At 32.1% G+C, this 17980-nt stretch overlaps 1 protein-coding gene across 1 annotated transcript in view; it reads left to right on the plus strand.

Moving 5' to 3' along the window:
- The window catches only part of LOC148618079 (uncharacterized), a 28985-nt gene extending 11752 nt beyond the window's left edge, over positions 1–17233 (plus strand). The window contains exons 5-10 of the mRNA XM_088585942.1: positions 1095–1225; positions 2545–2698; positions 4617–4760; positions 6468–6518; positions 7916–8023; positions 9816–17233. Of these exons, the coding sequence (XP_088442068.1) occupies positions 1095–1225; positions 2545–2698; positions 4617–4760; positions 6468–6518; positions 7916–8023; positions 9816–12283 (3056 nt within the window). The 3' untranslated portion in view covers positions 12284–17233. The remainder of the gene's footprint in view (positions 1–1094; positions 1226–2544; positions 2699–4616; positions 4761–6467; positions 6519–7915; positions 8024–9815) is intronic.
- The last annotated feature ends 747 nt before the right edge of the window (positions 17234–17980 follow it).

Here is a 17980-nt window from a genome sequence, read left to right on the forward strand (position 1 = left end):
TCAGTTCAGGACTATTATCTGAATATGATGGCATTGGGGCCTGTGGTTTTTCAACACTGTGTGCTTCTGTTCCTCGTGCTCGGTTGGAATCCCGACTTGGAGGCATTATACATCGTTGTTTTTCAAAAAAAGATGGTACATCTAGATACAAATATATAGTTCTTGGTAGAGATTCCTCATACTTTGTAAGAAATAATTCCAAATCATCTTCCAAAAGTCAGCCTCATAAGAGTGAAGGAATAAGTCAGCAAGTAGAGGAGCACAATTTGTTCCCACTGGAATGCCAACCGTTTGTTGAAAAACGCGTCCACCACACTGGACAAATATGTTGTTGATAAAAAATTCCAGCAGTTTGTAAACATCTTCTGTATATTTGGAAGATGATTTTGAATTATTTCTTACAAAGTATGAGGAATCTTTACCAAGAACTATATCTTTGTATCTAGGTGTACCATCTTTTTTAGAAAAACAACAATATATAATGTTTTTAAGATGTGATTTTAACTGAGTATGGGAAATAGATTTATACAGTGTGGAAAATCATAGGTTTTAATGCTATTATATTCTGATAATAGTCTTGAACTGCTTGTCTTCCAAAAGATCTTTCAAATTTTTCAGGATCCACATTGAATCAATACTGCTACAGGATTAACAAGGAGTTCCAATAAAAAAATATTTGGCTTTTCCTATGTATCTTGAAATATTTTTTGACTGGTTATAGTATAAAAATTCTGTCGGGATATTTTAGTAGAACATAACTAAATTTCAAGTTTTCTTATTTCCAGTGAACTACTTTTATTAGCACTTATATTTCCTAATACAGTTTCTGTGGGGCCTACAGACAGATTTACAGTAAAAATATTTGGTGTTAAGAAATGCATGAATCACCCTTTATAAGCATTTGCCTGGTTTTAAGGCAGAGCTATACTTAACAGGATGAGTAAATGTCAACTCTAATTCTTAGTTCTGAATCCACTCACATGACATGTACACGGATATTGATAATAGTTGAGTGAATTGAAGCAGTTGGAGTAGCATTAGTGTGGCAACCTGTGCAACCTCTATAAATTTTTTTTCATGTTTTGTTATTAAAGAAAAAATCATGTCGAAGAAAATGGAGAAGGATATGGTGTATGGATATGAAGGCAGTAAGACAATATACAAAGAACACTGGGACATTCAATTCTATGAAGTCAAAAACCCAAGGGAAGGCAGTATTCCATTGGTATGATGATTAAGAAACTAGGAAAAATTTAACCATTTTTTCAGCAGTATTTGCTATTATTAGGACATTACACTTGGAAATTTGTAATCCACTATGTAGATTTTAACTTGATAAGTGTTTATATATGTACATATTGAAGGCACTTATGTGCTGACAAATATATGAGGGTTGTGAAGGTCCAGACAATTGACAGGCTGGTGTAGGACTTTGATATTGATTGAAATACATTGTACGTTGTATTAAGCATTTATTTTGATTTCTGGAATTTGACATAAAACATTTCAAACATGATTTAAAATACACATATGCTAGGTGAAAATTGATCAGTTTTTACGGGAGCTATTCAGATATGGGCATTTTTTTTCAGATTGGTTGGTAATGTTATAAATTTTAAGCAGAAATGATTTATAACATGAGTAACCTTCAGTGCGAAACCCTCAGGATTAATTAAGAGTTAAGCCTGTTTATTTGCTGAAAAAGTTTCTGAAAATCAATATTTTTATTATAGTTCTAGATCTGGACAGTTTAAAAGCCTAGTTATGTGAATATATACTGTGTAAAGGGGTTCCATGTTACATGCATGACATAATATGATGAAATATTTCTATGTATTAATCTTTGAAAGGAAGTGGAATCTTCTAGTTTTCAAAATGATTTATTACTGACAGAGTTTATCATTTTTTTTTCTCAAAGTTGTTTCAATCGATATTGCTGAATGTAAAAAGTTGCTACCAAGCCAGAACCTTCCATATTTTCACTCTCAGTTGTAGAAATCACACATAAAAAATGATAGCCCTACACATTTCAACCACTTGATATAAAAATTGAGAACCAATGACATAACAAGTTCACATGACCATGTGTCTATTTAAACTTACATTTCTAACTAATATGTACAATTTAGTCATTCACAATTTTAAATCAGTTTATCTTCAATCAAACTAAGTAAGTAACTTGAAGGAACATTTTCGGTATAACAAAACAATAAAAACCATAATTAGAAAATTAAATTTTTTTGGTCATGTGACCTTGACTTGTAAGCACAACTCCGCCTTAACCTCCCAAAGGAATTTACTGAACTCCTGAAGGTTGGGTATTATATGTAGATTATTGTAGATGTGCATTAAGGAATATGGTTACTGAGCGGGTATTCCAGAAGTAGATAATTTAATTTATTGGTTATTTTTAACTTCATTTGAAGCACCATAGGGTGTTCTCTTTGTGAGCTGGCTCATAGTATTTCTAGTTGTGTTTGCTTTTCAGACTTCTAAAACTTGAAATAAATACTTATAAATGAATTTTTGTTTATTTGATATTAGGATGGAACTTTAGATGTGATAGTAGTTACAGTTAGCCAATTTCCAGGTGGTGTGTTTACTACTGCTCCTGTAGCTTATTATGTAGACAGAGATGGATATATCAAACAGTACAACTTTTCTGAATGGAAGGATCAAATCAAAAAACGATTTAAAGGTACATTATAAATCACTATATTTTTTTACACAAACATAAAAAAATATGATTGTATCATGTTATGGCATTGTCACCATCTGTAAATATTTTCGGGATACATACTTGCAGGTGTCAATTGATTTTTGGGGTTGTGATTTATAGTTAAATTTTCATTTTGTGCTTTTTGCCCTGGTTACAAGTTTTTCCTAATTCGATTGGTAAATTGATTGATTGATGTCCAATGTCTGCTATTTAGTGGTTTCCAAGATGACAACTAATGATCAATAGAGCAGAACATACACATGCTTTGTTATAAGTCAGAGAATTGATGAAAAACTTTTTGTTGATCTGACTTTTATGATTCAGATGTCAGTCTGTTCCTTTTGAAATCCTGTATTGAAAATTTTTACTGGTTAGGCTTATCGTCAACATTTTGGAGTAAAAGGGTTACAATAACGGGCCAGACCCAAAAAATCAAAGGCCGTGTGAGCTATTGCCATCACTTAATGTTAATTGTTGTCATTTTCGTCCTTCATCGTTAACAAACACCGTTTTTCAAAACTCTTCTTTGACGCTATTTGACCAAGTAGAACCAAACTTGGTATGAATGTTTCTTGTAGTATTCTGCATAGAACTGATCAGGGGAATTTTGATCTGTTGAAAAACATGGCCACTGTTACTACAAATGGAACATAAGGGATCAGACAGATGTTTTTCACATATATCTCCAAAACCATTAGGTTAAGCAAAATTCTGACGCAGGGTAAAAATATTCAACATAATGAGATCTATCTGTGGTCAAACTTTCTTTTTAATCTGTTTAGCGATGTTGGAGATATTGCCCTTTTCAACATTTTTTTGTGGTTTTTAATATTTTGTCTTTCAAAAATCTTCTTCTCTCACATTACTTGACCAATTAGAACCATGCTATGAATGTTCCTAAGGGTATTCTGCATAGAACTGATGTAGGGATTTTTGTTCTGTTGAAAAATATGGCTGCTGTTACTAAAATTGTTTTGTATATATCTTTGAAAGCATTAGGTTTAGCCAAATTCCTACAAGGATAAAAGTGTTTTGTATGTTGAGGTCTGTATAATCTGTATAGCCATGTTTGAGTTCCTGCCATTTTTCGATGTTTTTCCCTATTTTTAATGTTATTTCTTTCAAAAATTTTCTCCTCTGAATTTGCCTGACTGATCAGATTTAAACTTTGTATGAACATTTCTTAGAGTTTTCTACATAGATTTAAAGTGAGGATTTTTGATCCGTCCAAAAAAAAAAAAAAAAAAAAAAAAGCATGGCTGCTGTTATTAAAAATAAAACGAAGGGTCAGAAGTCTTTGTCATGTTTCTCCAAAACTGCCAGGGTTAATCAAATTCTTTTCATAAGGCCTACAATAGTCGGTAATAGATAAAAATGTCGGACGACTCATTGTTAGAGTTATTGAGCTTGAAAGGCTAAAAATTATGTTTCCAGCATTTTTAAGAAAATATCTTGAAAACTGTAACAGACAGAATTTTTCATTTGATGAAATGATCCTTATAATAAGTCCTACCAAAGTCTTCATTGGGTCAAAATGTTGGACAACTCCTTGTTCGAGCCATTGCCTTTGAAAGGCGAAAGTTTAACCAGGTTAAATTCTGTGCGACATTTTGTACAAACCAGTTGAGTCCATAATGAACTATAAGTCCCTATGCTGAAGTGTGCCAAAAACTGATATTGTGTCCATACATGCCTTACCTGTTCAGGGTTTGACCACTGTGGTTATATCATGCTGGGGTCAGTGAAGCTCCCAAGTGATGTTCCTTTTGAAATTTGTTTTAATGTTTTTACAGGGTAGGCTTATTTTTATTACTATTTTTGAGTGAATACACTGCAATCTGATGACTAATTGGCACTGATATTCTTGCATTTCTATTAACCAAATATTGCATTGTAGATGCTAAAAGTGATGTTACAGAATTGAAAAGTGATGTTACTGAATTGAAAAGTGAAGTCTCAGAATTGAAAAGTAATGTTAAAGATGTAAAGCAAGATTTTACAGAAATCAAAGACAAATTTCCTAGAATAAATCTGTTGTCTAGTGAGTTTGAGTTTTAGTTTCAATTTTAGGTAGACACTAATTAACTTAGCTTTGTACTTTTGCAAATTTTATGGATGCATTTACATATTTATTTGCTTTTTTGTTTCCACTGTTCATTTATAAATATAAATGAGTGATATAAGAACATTTTTATCTTGTTCTAAATATTTTTTAACAAACAGATGATATCCAAGGAAGGGTATCAGAAGAGTTGATTTTAGGTTGTATCAAATGTATTTGAACAGTTTTCATTGATTATCTTGAGATATGATGAATCACCCTCTGCAGTTTGAGTTGCTCCTTATACTAAACTTTTGTATTTGTGCCATGTGATTTGCAGCAAATAACTTTCTGTCATACTGAAATCAGAGCTTTAGAGTCCAAGGTCATTGGTTAAATTGGTTATAGATATTTATCCTGTATTAATGTATCAAATCAGTTTTTTTTTAGACCACATACATTCAAAAATGTCTTGTAGTCCAGATTCATGTAAAAATCATGTATATTCTTTATGTTTAATATCTAATAGACTTTTACCTTGTACTGTAACCAGATGTTTAGTCATTTTTTTCAGCACTTAAGGAAAAATAATGCCACACTCACCTTTTAGTAAGCAATATAATTCCATGCTTGTAGAATTGTCGAATTTCATTATCAATTTTTTTTCTTCAAATTATTGGACATGGAGTCAGGAGATCATTTTTGCCTCTTATAATAGTATTTTTGAACATTGACAGAATACTTATTTATAGGAAATTAAATTTATCCCCCAACAATGAAGTTAACTAATTAATATACAATATAACTCAATAGTCAGATAGTTCAGGTTTAGTAGAGAAGTATATGTGTACAAAGATGTAAGCATATTAGGGTTTCTACCAATACTTCGCATGGGGAACCCTTTTTGCCACTTTTTCATTATAAACAAAATGCTCCATTTTGACAGTAAATCAATGAAAAATACTTGTCAAATGAATCTTCCTTTACACAACATTAAAATTTGAGGAAGTTAGAATAATTAAAGGGTATAAACTGATCTTAAAATCACAAGATATGTTTATTATTTTTCAAAAATTGAACTACAAAATTTATTATAAGAACAAATATCTGGTTCTATCATTTTATCGGAATGATATTGTTTCAAATTTAGAAATCATATGCAAAAGCTCAAATTTTGGAAGAAAAGAAATAGTATTAACATCCAAAACAAGAGGGTTGCAAAAATGAGAACCTGGCGATTATGGTCCTTTGACCTGACTTAGTATGTTAGTAGCCTAAAGCAGAAAAGGAAATAATTTTATAAAATTATAGCCATTGAAGTGTCATATGTAGAAATGTTGTTGCTGCACAGTAACTGTACAACTTAAAACAAGAAAAAGAAAAGCTGCAACAAGATACATATACATGTAGTTCCCATTTTTAGTGTTTAAATGAGCTTAGGATGTCGGAGAACATTTCAGCGTCGTAATTGTTTTTCCTGAAGAACAATATTAATTTTTGAGGTTAATACATGAGGTTTGTTATGTGCATAAGATCGAGTCCAGAATTTTATCTCCTTGCTTTCGATTTTCAAACAAATCTTGGTAAGGGGTGTCCAATGTTCGAGTTGGCAAAACATCTTTACATTCATTGTAAGTATTTATTTCATAATCAATTGACTTTTCATTGTTAAATGTGTAACATATTTTACGGTGCTTATTTTTGCAGTTACTCAAGGCACTGATTATGATGATGGTGTTTTTGATTCTGAAGATGAAGGTTTGTAATATTTTTGCATTAAACTGGGATGTATTAAATGCTCCCTTTATGTATTGACCTGAACATGCCCTTCTTTCTGTTCCACCCTAAAAAAAAAATAATGATTTTCATAAGAGAAGTTAAGTTTCTTCAAGTCTTAAAATAAGCATGCATAATGAAAATCTTTAATTATACGAAAATCCTTAATTATACGAAGTTGCGAAGGGTATAATGTTTTTGACCCGTCTGTCAGTCGGTCAGTCAGTCCTTCTTCAGTTTTTCGGACTTTTTTTTCTAAATACTTGCAGATATTGACATGATTTTTGGTATATAAGTTCACCATGATAAGTTACAGGCCAAGTGTAATTTTCGTTCTGCTCCGATGATTTTTACAAAAATAATGGGCTTGAACTTCACAGAAATGACAGTTTTCCGGACTTTTTTCTTAACACTTGCAGATATTGACATAATTTTTGGTATACACCATGATAAGTTACAGGTCAAGTTTAACTTTTGTTCCGCTCCGATGATTTTTTTACGGAAATTATGGGCCTTGAACTTAGTTGAATTCACAGAAATAACTGTTTTTCTGACTTTTTTTTTCTAAACGCTTGCAGATTATGGCATGATTTTTGGTATATTAGTTCACCATGATAAGTTACAGGTCAAGTGTACGTTTTGTTCTGCTATGATGATATTTACTTTGGATTAACTAAAACTCAAAGAAATCACAGTCTGGAGTTTGAAACTACCATTTTGACTAAGTTAAAAGGTCTAAACCTAAAAAAACATTTTTATTCCTCTTTTTATTGGGGGGTCCTTCTACATGTATTTCTCTTACAAACAAATTTACTTGAGTATCCAACATGGGGAAGTGTGGGTTATGTCAGTGCGTTCATGAAGGTCCTTTAATTTTAATATTCAATATGAGAAATGTTTTAAACTTGCCTTACCTCATTGAGAAATATTATGTTCAAAATGAGCAAGGAAAACATGCCAGTGAACTGATTGACGACTTATGCAGGATACTTCGTGTGGTAGATGTTACATTATTTGTTTATCTAATCTCATAAACTATTTTTTATGGTTTTACAGTTAGTTTGCATATTAATCATGTACATCATAAAAACCAACTTTGATAATATTTGTAATAAAGCAACCACCTAATCTGGTTTTTCAAGGCATCAGAATTAATTTACCTCAAAGACCCATTATAGAAGGGAATGATTGAAAACCTTTAGTAACTGGAGATTGGTAAAAGTGTATTGGTGGGAGTTTTGATGGGACTTTCCAATAGGTCAAGTTGTCAGAGATTTCGACTCATTGGAGTTGAACACATTGAGGTTTGACTATATTATATATTATATGATACCTTTCTATTAACATCTTTAATGGAGAATGTTTGGTTTTTTTTGCAGTTCCTTCTAATGTATTTGACCATCATGTAGTACCTGATTATCTACAAACAGAAGACTTTTATAAATTAGAAGAAATTCTGAAGACTGAAAATTGTGTTACAATTAAAGGTAATATTTGCTGTTACTTGCTGATCATTGGTCTGGTTCACTTTGGTAATAATTTTAGACAGTTGGTCTTGTCCAACATGATCCAATTCTCAACCATAGTCCCATTATGTCACCATGTTTTTAGAATTATAATTAGATTCAGACCCAACCTGCAAAAAATGACAAAGGACATCAGAACATGCCAAGTTATATACCTCTGAAATTAAGTAATAAATTACATGTAAACTAATATTCTTTAAATTCAGAACAAGATACAAAATATCCAATTTTATGTCAACACTACTTTAAACCTTTAAACAAAATAAAAATCAAGGCAATGGAGTTCATCTGATGAATGAAAATTTAAGAGACAATAATGTCATCATAAAATGGGAAAAGTTAGAATGATTTGTCTTGATACATATGTAGGGAAAATATTACCAATCCTCTTTTGAAACTGATAAAACAAATGAATTTATATGAAGTATAAACCAAGTGCAGATTAGTTCATTACTGCTCATCTACACTCAGTATGACAACCCATCAGATTCCTTTGTAATTTTGACTAGGTAAGATCAGCATACTCCTGTTTAAGCTCACATGAAAGTCATCGTCGTCATCTGTTAACTTTTTCAAACATCTTCTTCTCTGAAACTGCTGAATAGTGTGTAACCAAACTTGTCTGGATTTTTTATCTGGCAAAACGCGTGGCCACCATAACTAAAAATTGAACATAGGGGTCAAATTGCAGAATTTTGGAAATAACTAAATAAGAGTTGCGTTTAGCAAAACTCTGGCAGGGGGAGTAAAATTGTTCAGCATGATGGGATGGACATGCGCAAAAAAATTCAATAAAAAAGATCAGTTGACAAATGAATGAGGTATGAGTCCTGAAATGTTTTTTTTTTTTCCCCAGAATTTCACTTTCCGAATTCGAAAATCTTTTCCTCTGAAGCTACTAGATGGATTGAAACAAAAAATATGTTATTTAGAACATCTTTAACCATTTATGTATGGGGATTTTTTTATCTTGCAAAAAAACATGGATGATCTGATCCTTATGATAAATCCTACAAAAGTCTTTTCTTTATGTTGAAGTTCTCAGATGTATCGACTCCTTGCTAGAGGTTTTGTCCTGGAAATGTAAAAAAATAGCAGTTTTTGCAATATAATAAAATAAACTATAATAAAAAGAAAAAAAACTTTCAGCTGATGAAATGATCACTATGGTAAGGCCTACATATGTTTATTAGTTTGAAATTGTGGGATGACTCTTTATTAGAGTTATTGCCCTTGAAAGGTAAAAAAAACCATTTTGCAGTTTTCTGCCATTATCTTGAAAAGAATAATAGATAGAAAAACTTTCAATAGGTGAAATGATCCTTATGACAAGTCCTACATGTCTTTTTCAGTTCAAGTTTTCAGATGACTCCTTGCTAGAGTTATTGCTCTTGTAAGGCGAAAACTTAACTTTTTTGCAATTTTTTTGGACAAAATCTTGAAAACTATGATACATGTAAATAAAAAAATCCTTTTAATTGATGAAATTATTCTTATGATAAAGTCATTAAAGTTGTAGGATAACTTCTTGCTAGAGTTATTGCTCTTGAATGGCAACATTAAACAAGATGAGTGATTCAGGGTCTTGTACAACATCTTTGTCGTACTTGTGTTTACCTTTGTTTAAATAAGAACCTGAAAACAACAACATATATATGAAATTTTTATTAATTTCTAAAGAAATATACCCACGAAGATAATTCCTCAATGAATTTGAAAAAAAAATTTAACTGTTAAGCTATCTATTTGACAGGTTACCTTGGGACAGGGAAATCAACTATGGCCCTTAAAGTAGCATTGAGTAGGAAACACAAAGATACCTTGGTATGGAAGTTTGATTGCTGTACCACTGAAGTTATGTTCAAGTCTTTTGCTTACTTATGCAAAAGGTTAAAGTGCAAAGTGACCAACACTGGTGTCAATAATGAAGACATACTCTTGATGGGAAGAACTGTAGTTAATTTACTTTGGGAACATACACCCAACCATGTTTTTATTTTTGACGAAGTAACACAGGAAACAAATGAAGTAACAAAACAACTAATAGAAACATACCTTGTTAGTAAATCTGGTGTAAAAACATTAATTACGTCAACACACAAAGTCACTGAAAAGGTATTACTTGTAAATGGGTTCACTCATAAAGAAGCAATTCTTTTCCTAAGTGTAGAGGGAAGTGATGAAGACAAACTGAAGCTACTTAAGTTTTACAGTTTTAATCCTTTGGGTTTGAACATAGCAAGGAAATATATAAAGGAATGTAACATATCCATAAAAAAGTTTCTTAGGATCATCAATAAAGAAACTGAAGGAGAAATCGCAGTTGAAGACAATGCAGCAATTGCTGGCATTAAACCATTATTCAAGTCAGTGTTTTGTATTTTGAGAAAAATATGCGATTCAAATCCTTTAGTTTTCAAAAAGATGTTGCTACTTAGGTACTTTGATTCAGACGAAATACCAGTCATTTTACTTCAAAAGGCTGTATATTTTTTGTTTTCAAATGAAAAGAAATTTGATGTCCTAGATGTTAATGATGTTCTTACAACCATGGGGAGTTATGGCTTTGGTACTATTACTGGAAAAGATGACAGTAGAGTGCTACACACATACAATATTATCTTAGAGGCATTAAAGAAGTTTGATAAAGAAATAAGTCTGGATGAAGTCAAGGCTTCACTAATGTCAGTTATGTGTTTGATGAATAAAGACAACCTCATGGACTTTGAAAAACACTGTTTTCTTCTTCCACATGCAGAATCCATTTTGAACCATGCTTTGATGGAAAAAGTCACAAGTAAAATATTGATGGAAGATTTATGGTTTTCTTTACCTCTCCTATATGTTGCTGATATTGTTGGCTACACCAATGATTTTAAAGAAAGACACCATGATGGAGCTAAATATTATAAAATTGCCAAAGAATGCTTTATGAACTTGATTTGTGGTGAGTTCAAAGAAGAAGATGATCCTGAAGGTACTGCAAAAAATCTCTATCGCAAGTTAATTTCCATTGTAAAAGAGAAAAAAAACATACTTAATGAAATAAGCAAACAGTTTGTTTTAAACAAGTACCGGTCAGATCATGACATTCAAGTGTTAAACTCTATGCTTTTCGAGGTTCAGACAATCCATGGGCCATATCTTCGAGAAAAGGATTATGATATTCTTTCTAGAAGACATCGTGCTGTGCCAGAAAAAAGTATTGGAAAATACTTTTTCTTTGAAGTCATAATTTCGTTTCTATACAGTTATGGTCGAAGAGATCTTTACACACCAGGACAGATTGAGGAGACTAATACTAGATATTGTAATGTTCTTCTCATTTCTTATCATTTAAGCAAAATTTTCAGCCTAGGAGAAAGCAAATTCAAAATCCTACACCAAATGCTAACAAATAGAAATGGCAGAATTCCAGAAGCATTAAGTCGAAAGTTAACTCTTGATCAAATTGAAAAACTGGTTACAGATTGTAAAACGGCACTTGAAGATGATACTACTTTTTTTCTTTATGGCACTCTTTATCTGGATACCAAAAATGATGGGCATTACAAGGCTGCATGGCTTAAACAACTTGTTAGGTGTTATAAAATGATGCTAAGTGAGGTCAGCATGGATGATAGAGAAAGAAGGGAAAGTATCATTTCAGAGGGCAGGAGTCATGCCAATACATTATTCCACCAGATTCATAGCTTAAATAGCTCAACTGCTTATCCTGGTTTGCTTCTTGTAGTTGGGGAATTTTATCAATGTATCGAAGACTTAGATAGCGCAAAAAGACATTATCGAGAAGTTGCAAATATGCAGAAAGAGAAAAATCGGAAGCATTTTAGATTGGCATTAATTTACATTCTTCACTGCCAACTTTTGGAGTCCAGAATGTTAGTTAAAACCACAACTTTAGATGATGTCAAAGACAGTATCTCTCGCTGTTCAAGAATCACATTGGGTTACAAGAATGAACAGAATAAGCTAGAAAAAATTTTATTTGATTTTACTCTAGAAGATAATTGTTTGATTCAGCGTCAGGCTTCTATTGAGTATCTCAAAGTCCGGTCATCGTATTTAGGAAATAGGGCATTGCATATTGACCGTGAGGGTCTGAAAAACGAACTTTTTGACCTAGTAAAACAGTTTGAAGTAAAGACGGTAGGTTTCCATGAAGAAATAGCGGAAATAAAGGGTAAACTGAAAGCATTCAGGGTAGAAGAGAGAAACTAAACAAAGTTTAATCAATTTGTTTAGTATTGGGTAAATGTTTGAAAATATAAACCATGCAATTTGTTAGGTTTATGGGAAATATTAAAATCATTGCTTGTGTTTATTCCTTTGAAGAATGTGAAGACAGCATTATTGTGTAATAGTGCTCCTACCCCTAATCATTATCATGAAGTTATATCCTTTTCACATTTAACACGTTAATGAATACCACATGATTATGTTTAACCAAGAAGAATAGCTTGATTTTAATGATTCAGTGTGGAAAAAACCCTCTCTAGATTTTCTCCATTTTTTGGTGAGGAAAACTCCTTGAAAAATACTGCACCAAATTTCACGCAAATTAAATACAGTAATTACATGATATTTAGTTGTGTATATGACCAGGAATTTATTATTATATGGGATTATACCCATTCGAACTTTGTAATGGGGGAAGGGAAACAGAGGTTTTGTTGTCAGAAACAAACTTTAATTACTTAATAGAATTATCCCTGAATGACATCTTTCTTATACGAATTTGCGTTAATAGGTTTTAGCTCACCTGGATAAAGGCCAAGTGAGCTATTGCCATCACTTGACGTCCCTCATCGACGTCGTCACTAACACTTTCAGAGAGTAGTTTTCACATATATCTCCAAAACCGTTAGGTTTAGCTAAATTCTCACAGTGTTAAAGTGTTAAGCATGATGAGCTCTATCTGGTCAAATTTTTGTTTTAATCCGCTAAGCCATGTTGGAGTTATTGTCCTTTTTAAACGATTTTTGCTATTTTTGATGTTATTTCATTCAAAAATCATCTCCTCTGACATTCCTTGACAAATTGGAGCCAAATTTGGTTTGAATGTTTCGTTGGGTATCCTGTATTAAAACTGATGTGGGGATTTTTGATCAGTCAAAAACATGGCTACAGTTACCAAGAATAGGACATAGGAGACAGACAGAAATTGTTCGCATTTATCTCAAAAACCTTAGGTTTAGGCAAATTCTGGCTTGGGTAAAAGTGTTCTGCGTGATAAGATCTATCTGTAATTAAAGTTTCGTTTTACTTTGTCTAGCCATGTTAGAGTTCTTGCCCTTTTGCGACGTTTTTTTTTTTTGTTGTTGCTTTTTTTTATGTTATTTCTTTTAAAAATCTTCTCTTTTATTACTTGACCAATCGGAACTAATGTTCCTTAGGGTATTCTGCATAGAACTGATGTGTTATCTTTGTTCCGTCGAAAAACATGACCACAGTAACTAAAATATAACATAGGGGTCGGACAGAAGTTTTTCACATATATCTCGAAACCCGTTTGGTTTAGCCAAATTCTTTCAATTCAATATGATCCTTATTGTAAGGCCTGGAAAATTCTGCAAGGGACCAAAGTTTTCATCTACTCCTTGTTATAGTAATTGTCCTTGTACAGCGAAACATGGATTAGCAGTTTTTCAGCCAAAATTTAAACTATATATAGAATGAAACTTTCAGTTGATGAATTGATTCTTATGACAAGTCCTACTAAAGTCTTCTCGAGTCAAAATTGTTGGACAACTCCTTGTTAGATGTATTGCTCTTGAAAGGCAAACATTGTACCAGATGGGTGAAACAGGCTCCTGTGGGCCTTTTGTTTCTAGTTTAGACATTTTTGTAGTTTGTTTTTTCAAAGTTTAAAAGTCTTTGGTGTTATCTGTAATGTAAAATCCTTGCAAAAATAACTGCTCTGTTATCTTTAAGGTGCTTTTATTATATTTATATTTTAAACTATCTCCAGGAAATACCGTAACAGCTGGAAATTTTCGTGAGGTACAAATTTTCGTGATATAAGCGAGGTTGGGCAACCGCAAAAATAGTCCATATATTTTACATATTCTTTTCATTTCATTTAAATCTGAAGATGTGGAAAATGAAGACAGCGAAAGTTTGATAATCTGCAGCACAAATCGCAAAATGTAGCACCCACGAAAATTACCCACTAGTTGGTATTGAAATTTCGACAAAAAATAGAAATGGAATTACCTTGAATATATCTTGGTAAATAATAATATACAAGCAATAAAATTTCCGTTTGCTGGAATCATTTTTGATTGATAACACAATTTTGGAGCAATGTAAATTTTTAGTCAAAAATTCATAGAGTGCACGTTTCCAACAAATTGACAGCATACTTGTATTATAATATTGACATATTATGGGTATTATTCTGTTTTAAGTTTTGTTGACAACGTTATTATGTGTATGGTAAGTACAACAAATTGTTTACAATTTCAAAATTATTTTGGTAAAGAGCAGTAGTATATATTGCTTAAATCAAGTAGATCTTATTGTAGGTTATTTATATGAATTTGAATTTATTGAATTTTAACAGTGTTATAGACACATATCATTTTCCTTGTCTTTTGAAACATTTAAGACATAATATTTATTGAGAACATTTATTCTTATACTGAACTATAACTAAGTTTCGAAGTCACATATTATTTCAACCAAAGTATTTTATGAAGTGTTTTTATTTACAAATGTTCTTGCAGATATATTTTTGAAGAATGATTTCCGCTTGGTTGCATTTTAGCTTTTTTTTTGTTCTCACTGATTTTTGGAGTATATGTGTTTTGATATTTTTTACAGAATGATTTCAGCTTGTTTGCATTTTAGCTTTTTTTGTTCTCACTGATTTTTGGAGTTTATGTGTTTTGTGTATGTATTTTTTGTCACAACTCTTAAACTATTCTGTATTCCAAGACTGTATATTTTTTTGCTTTTTGCTGATATACTGCGATTGGTATATATTGGATGTTTTCGTGACTTTTAAGAATATTTTTAATGTTCACTGTTTGCTGTTAACAGTGACGAGGCTTTAATAATGTACATGTATTTGCCAAATATGTTACAAATTACCGCTTGTTTTGATGATTGTGAGATTATTTTTTATCTTAGATGTTTCTATGAGTGTTACATTCTAGAGTTTACGTATGACTACAAAATATTTGTTGTTTTATACTGGTTGGTGGCATCGTTGTGATCCATAGACATATAGTGTCTGGAAAATGACTTCAGAATAAGTTAGATCTGTTAGATCATTGAAATTTATTGCAAGGCGTCCACTTCCCTTCAGGTATAAGTCGTATCCTATTCCTATTCAAACCAAAGTCAAAGTCAAACCAAATTTTGAGTTGTATCATTCTTGATGGTGCAATTTTTTTTATACCAAGTAATGGAAAACAATAGAATTATATCTGCCTGAACTATGTTTTCTGATGGAATTTTTTTTATGTATTTCCTCTCAGTTTTGAGAGGGTTAACCAATGATCATATCTTTTCAGTGCTGCTACTTCTTAACCTTTAGAAGAACTTCGCTTAAACATATTTTGAAGATAAACATTTTATAAAGTTAAGTAATGTAAATTCCTTATGAGGTTAAAAAGGGTTGACATTTGAATATCTAAAAAAAGCACTTTTCTCTTGGTCAGCTAATTCCGCACACATCTTATGAACTCCAAAATATTAATGATGGACATAGTGATTAAATTGTTATTTTCGCCTCTGCAATGTACCGAAATAATAATAATCTAGTTATGTAATAGTTGTTTTGTTGAAATATTGATTTTACTCTTTTTGGAATACCCCATGAGCACTTCAAAAGGTATTCAAAGACAGACTTTTAAAACATATTTGAGTATGCGTTATTTTCAAGTGTGAACTCAATTTACATAAAATGTATGCTTTAGTCTTGTATCAAAAGAATAGGCCTCCAACAGCGCTATGTTTGTCGTAAAAGGCGACTAAATAGTGCTCAGGAACCTAGCCGGGGGCTAGGCGCTCTGCCTACAGAGCAACTGGGATGTGTGCCCCAGGTGGTGGAATGGGGTACCCCTGGCATGTTACATGCTGGGGTTATCAGGCTATAATACGGAAAACCTGACCGCAAACCATGGTGGTGTACCGTTTTGGGAAAGAAGCCACTTTCCTCGCACGTTAAAGAACTCTGCTGTGGTATTCGATAGGAGTAAGAACTTTTGCTCTCCGCCACAGGAGGCTAATTACCCGACCCTACCCATGCCTTCTTTTTTTCTAGTGGCAATCAAAATTAGTCGACCCTATTATCCTTGTGTCCCATCCCTTTTTTCATTTTACATCATTCATGTTCATTTTATCATCCATTTCATCGCCTGAATATAGCTGAAATATTGTTGCTCGGGCGTTAAACCCTAATAATCAATCAATCAATATTTTTGTATCGAGGAATTACTGTTTTATCGGTGCCATGTAAAGCGTGATATACTCAAGCACAGGTTAAAAGAAGGGACAGAAGAATCAAACTTATTGGTTGATGAGCGATGTGGATTCCCTCGAAAACTTTTGTCTGTTTCATTGACCTAAAAGAAGCTTTCAACGTCTACCCCGGACTTGACTTTTTATGAGCAACTCGGCGGGTGTTTCTAGAAAAGCAGAGGACGCTTACTCTGCCGTAATTGTACCTGGTCCATGCTCCTAGTTTTTAGTGGAGTCCGAGTTGCTCATTTGCTTTTGCTATTTTGTATGTATGATTTTAGTTACTCAATGTTCTTTGTTGTGTGTGTCTGTTTTCCATGTTTGATCTTTGTCCCTGGATTACATTCTTTTGATTACCGCTATAACATTAGTTCCCTTGATTACTCTTTTAACAATATTAATCGGGAATGTTTCTGGTTTAAGTTGCAAAAATTTGGCGTTAAACGAAGAGTTGTGAATGCCATAAAATCTTTGTACGACATCACCACATGCTTAGTGCGTGTTAACAATTCATTTACATCTATGTTTCGTGTTTGTTGTGGTGTCAAACAAGGTTGTTTAATTTTGCCTACGCTTTTTGCATTATATGTTTATGATTTGGCAACTGAGATTAGATCTCTAAATATAGGTATTGATATTGATAATGTAATTTTAAATATATTGATATTTGCAAATAAAATTGTACTTTTAGTACCAAATGATAGTGTGTCATACATTTTAGACCTAGCTGTGTTCAACGTTCTACTTTTATTTTTTACTGTAGGGAATAATATAGAATATGCACTCTTATAAGTATATCGGTATGTAGTTTTCTGAACACATTATTGGTGCAAAACAGCGAAAGAACTTTCAAAATTTGCTAGCCGGACGTTGAGTTGTATGACATCAAAATTTTATGCCTGCGGAGGAATGTTTTATCAAGTGTTTACAAAACTGTACGAAATTTTGGTTTAACTAATACTGTTACATGGTTCCACTATTAGGGGCTCAATGAACGTAGACTTATTAATAACATTTAAAATAGGGCTGCTAAAATTTTTCTAGGAGTGACGAAATTGACAAGCAACGCTCCAGTTAAAGGAGATTTCGGTTGGTGTTTATGTTTGCCAAACAGCAATTTGAAGTTCTACGGTTTTATTATAAAGTTCAGTTTATTAAGTTTACAGTGTCTCACAAGCCATTGGATGGGTATTTGTCCTTTTTAACTACGTATTTATTGATTGTACATAGTGTGGTTTATTCTATGTAGACAGATAAGTGGCAAATTAAATTATTATTATTTTATATAAATAAAATTTTATGCTTTATTTGACAAATGATACACATTTTTCCTATTACGTCTTTTTAGGAGAAATGGAATGCTTATGTTAGTGCTTTTTGTTTATTTCTTTTTCAATATGATATATATTATACATACATATATATATATATATACATGTAAATATATAT

The sequence above is a fragment of the Perna viridis genome, chromosome 5, assembly GCF_037379345.1.
Source record: "Perna viridis isolate PV_CMFRI_1.1 ecotype Kerala chromosome 5, ASM3737934v1, whole genome shotgun sequence".
Lineage (NCBI taxonomy): Eukaryota > Metazoa > Mollusca > Bivalvia > Mytilida > Mytilidae > Perna > Perna viridis.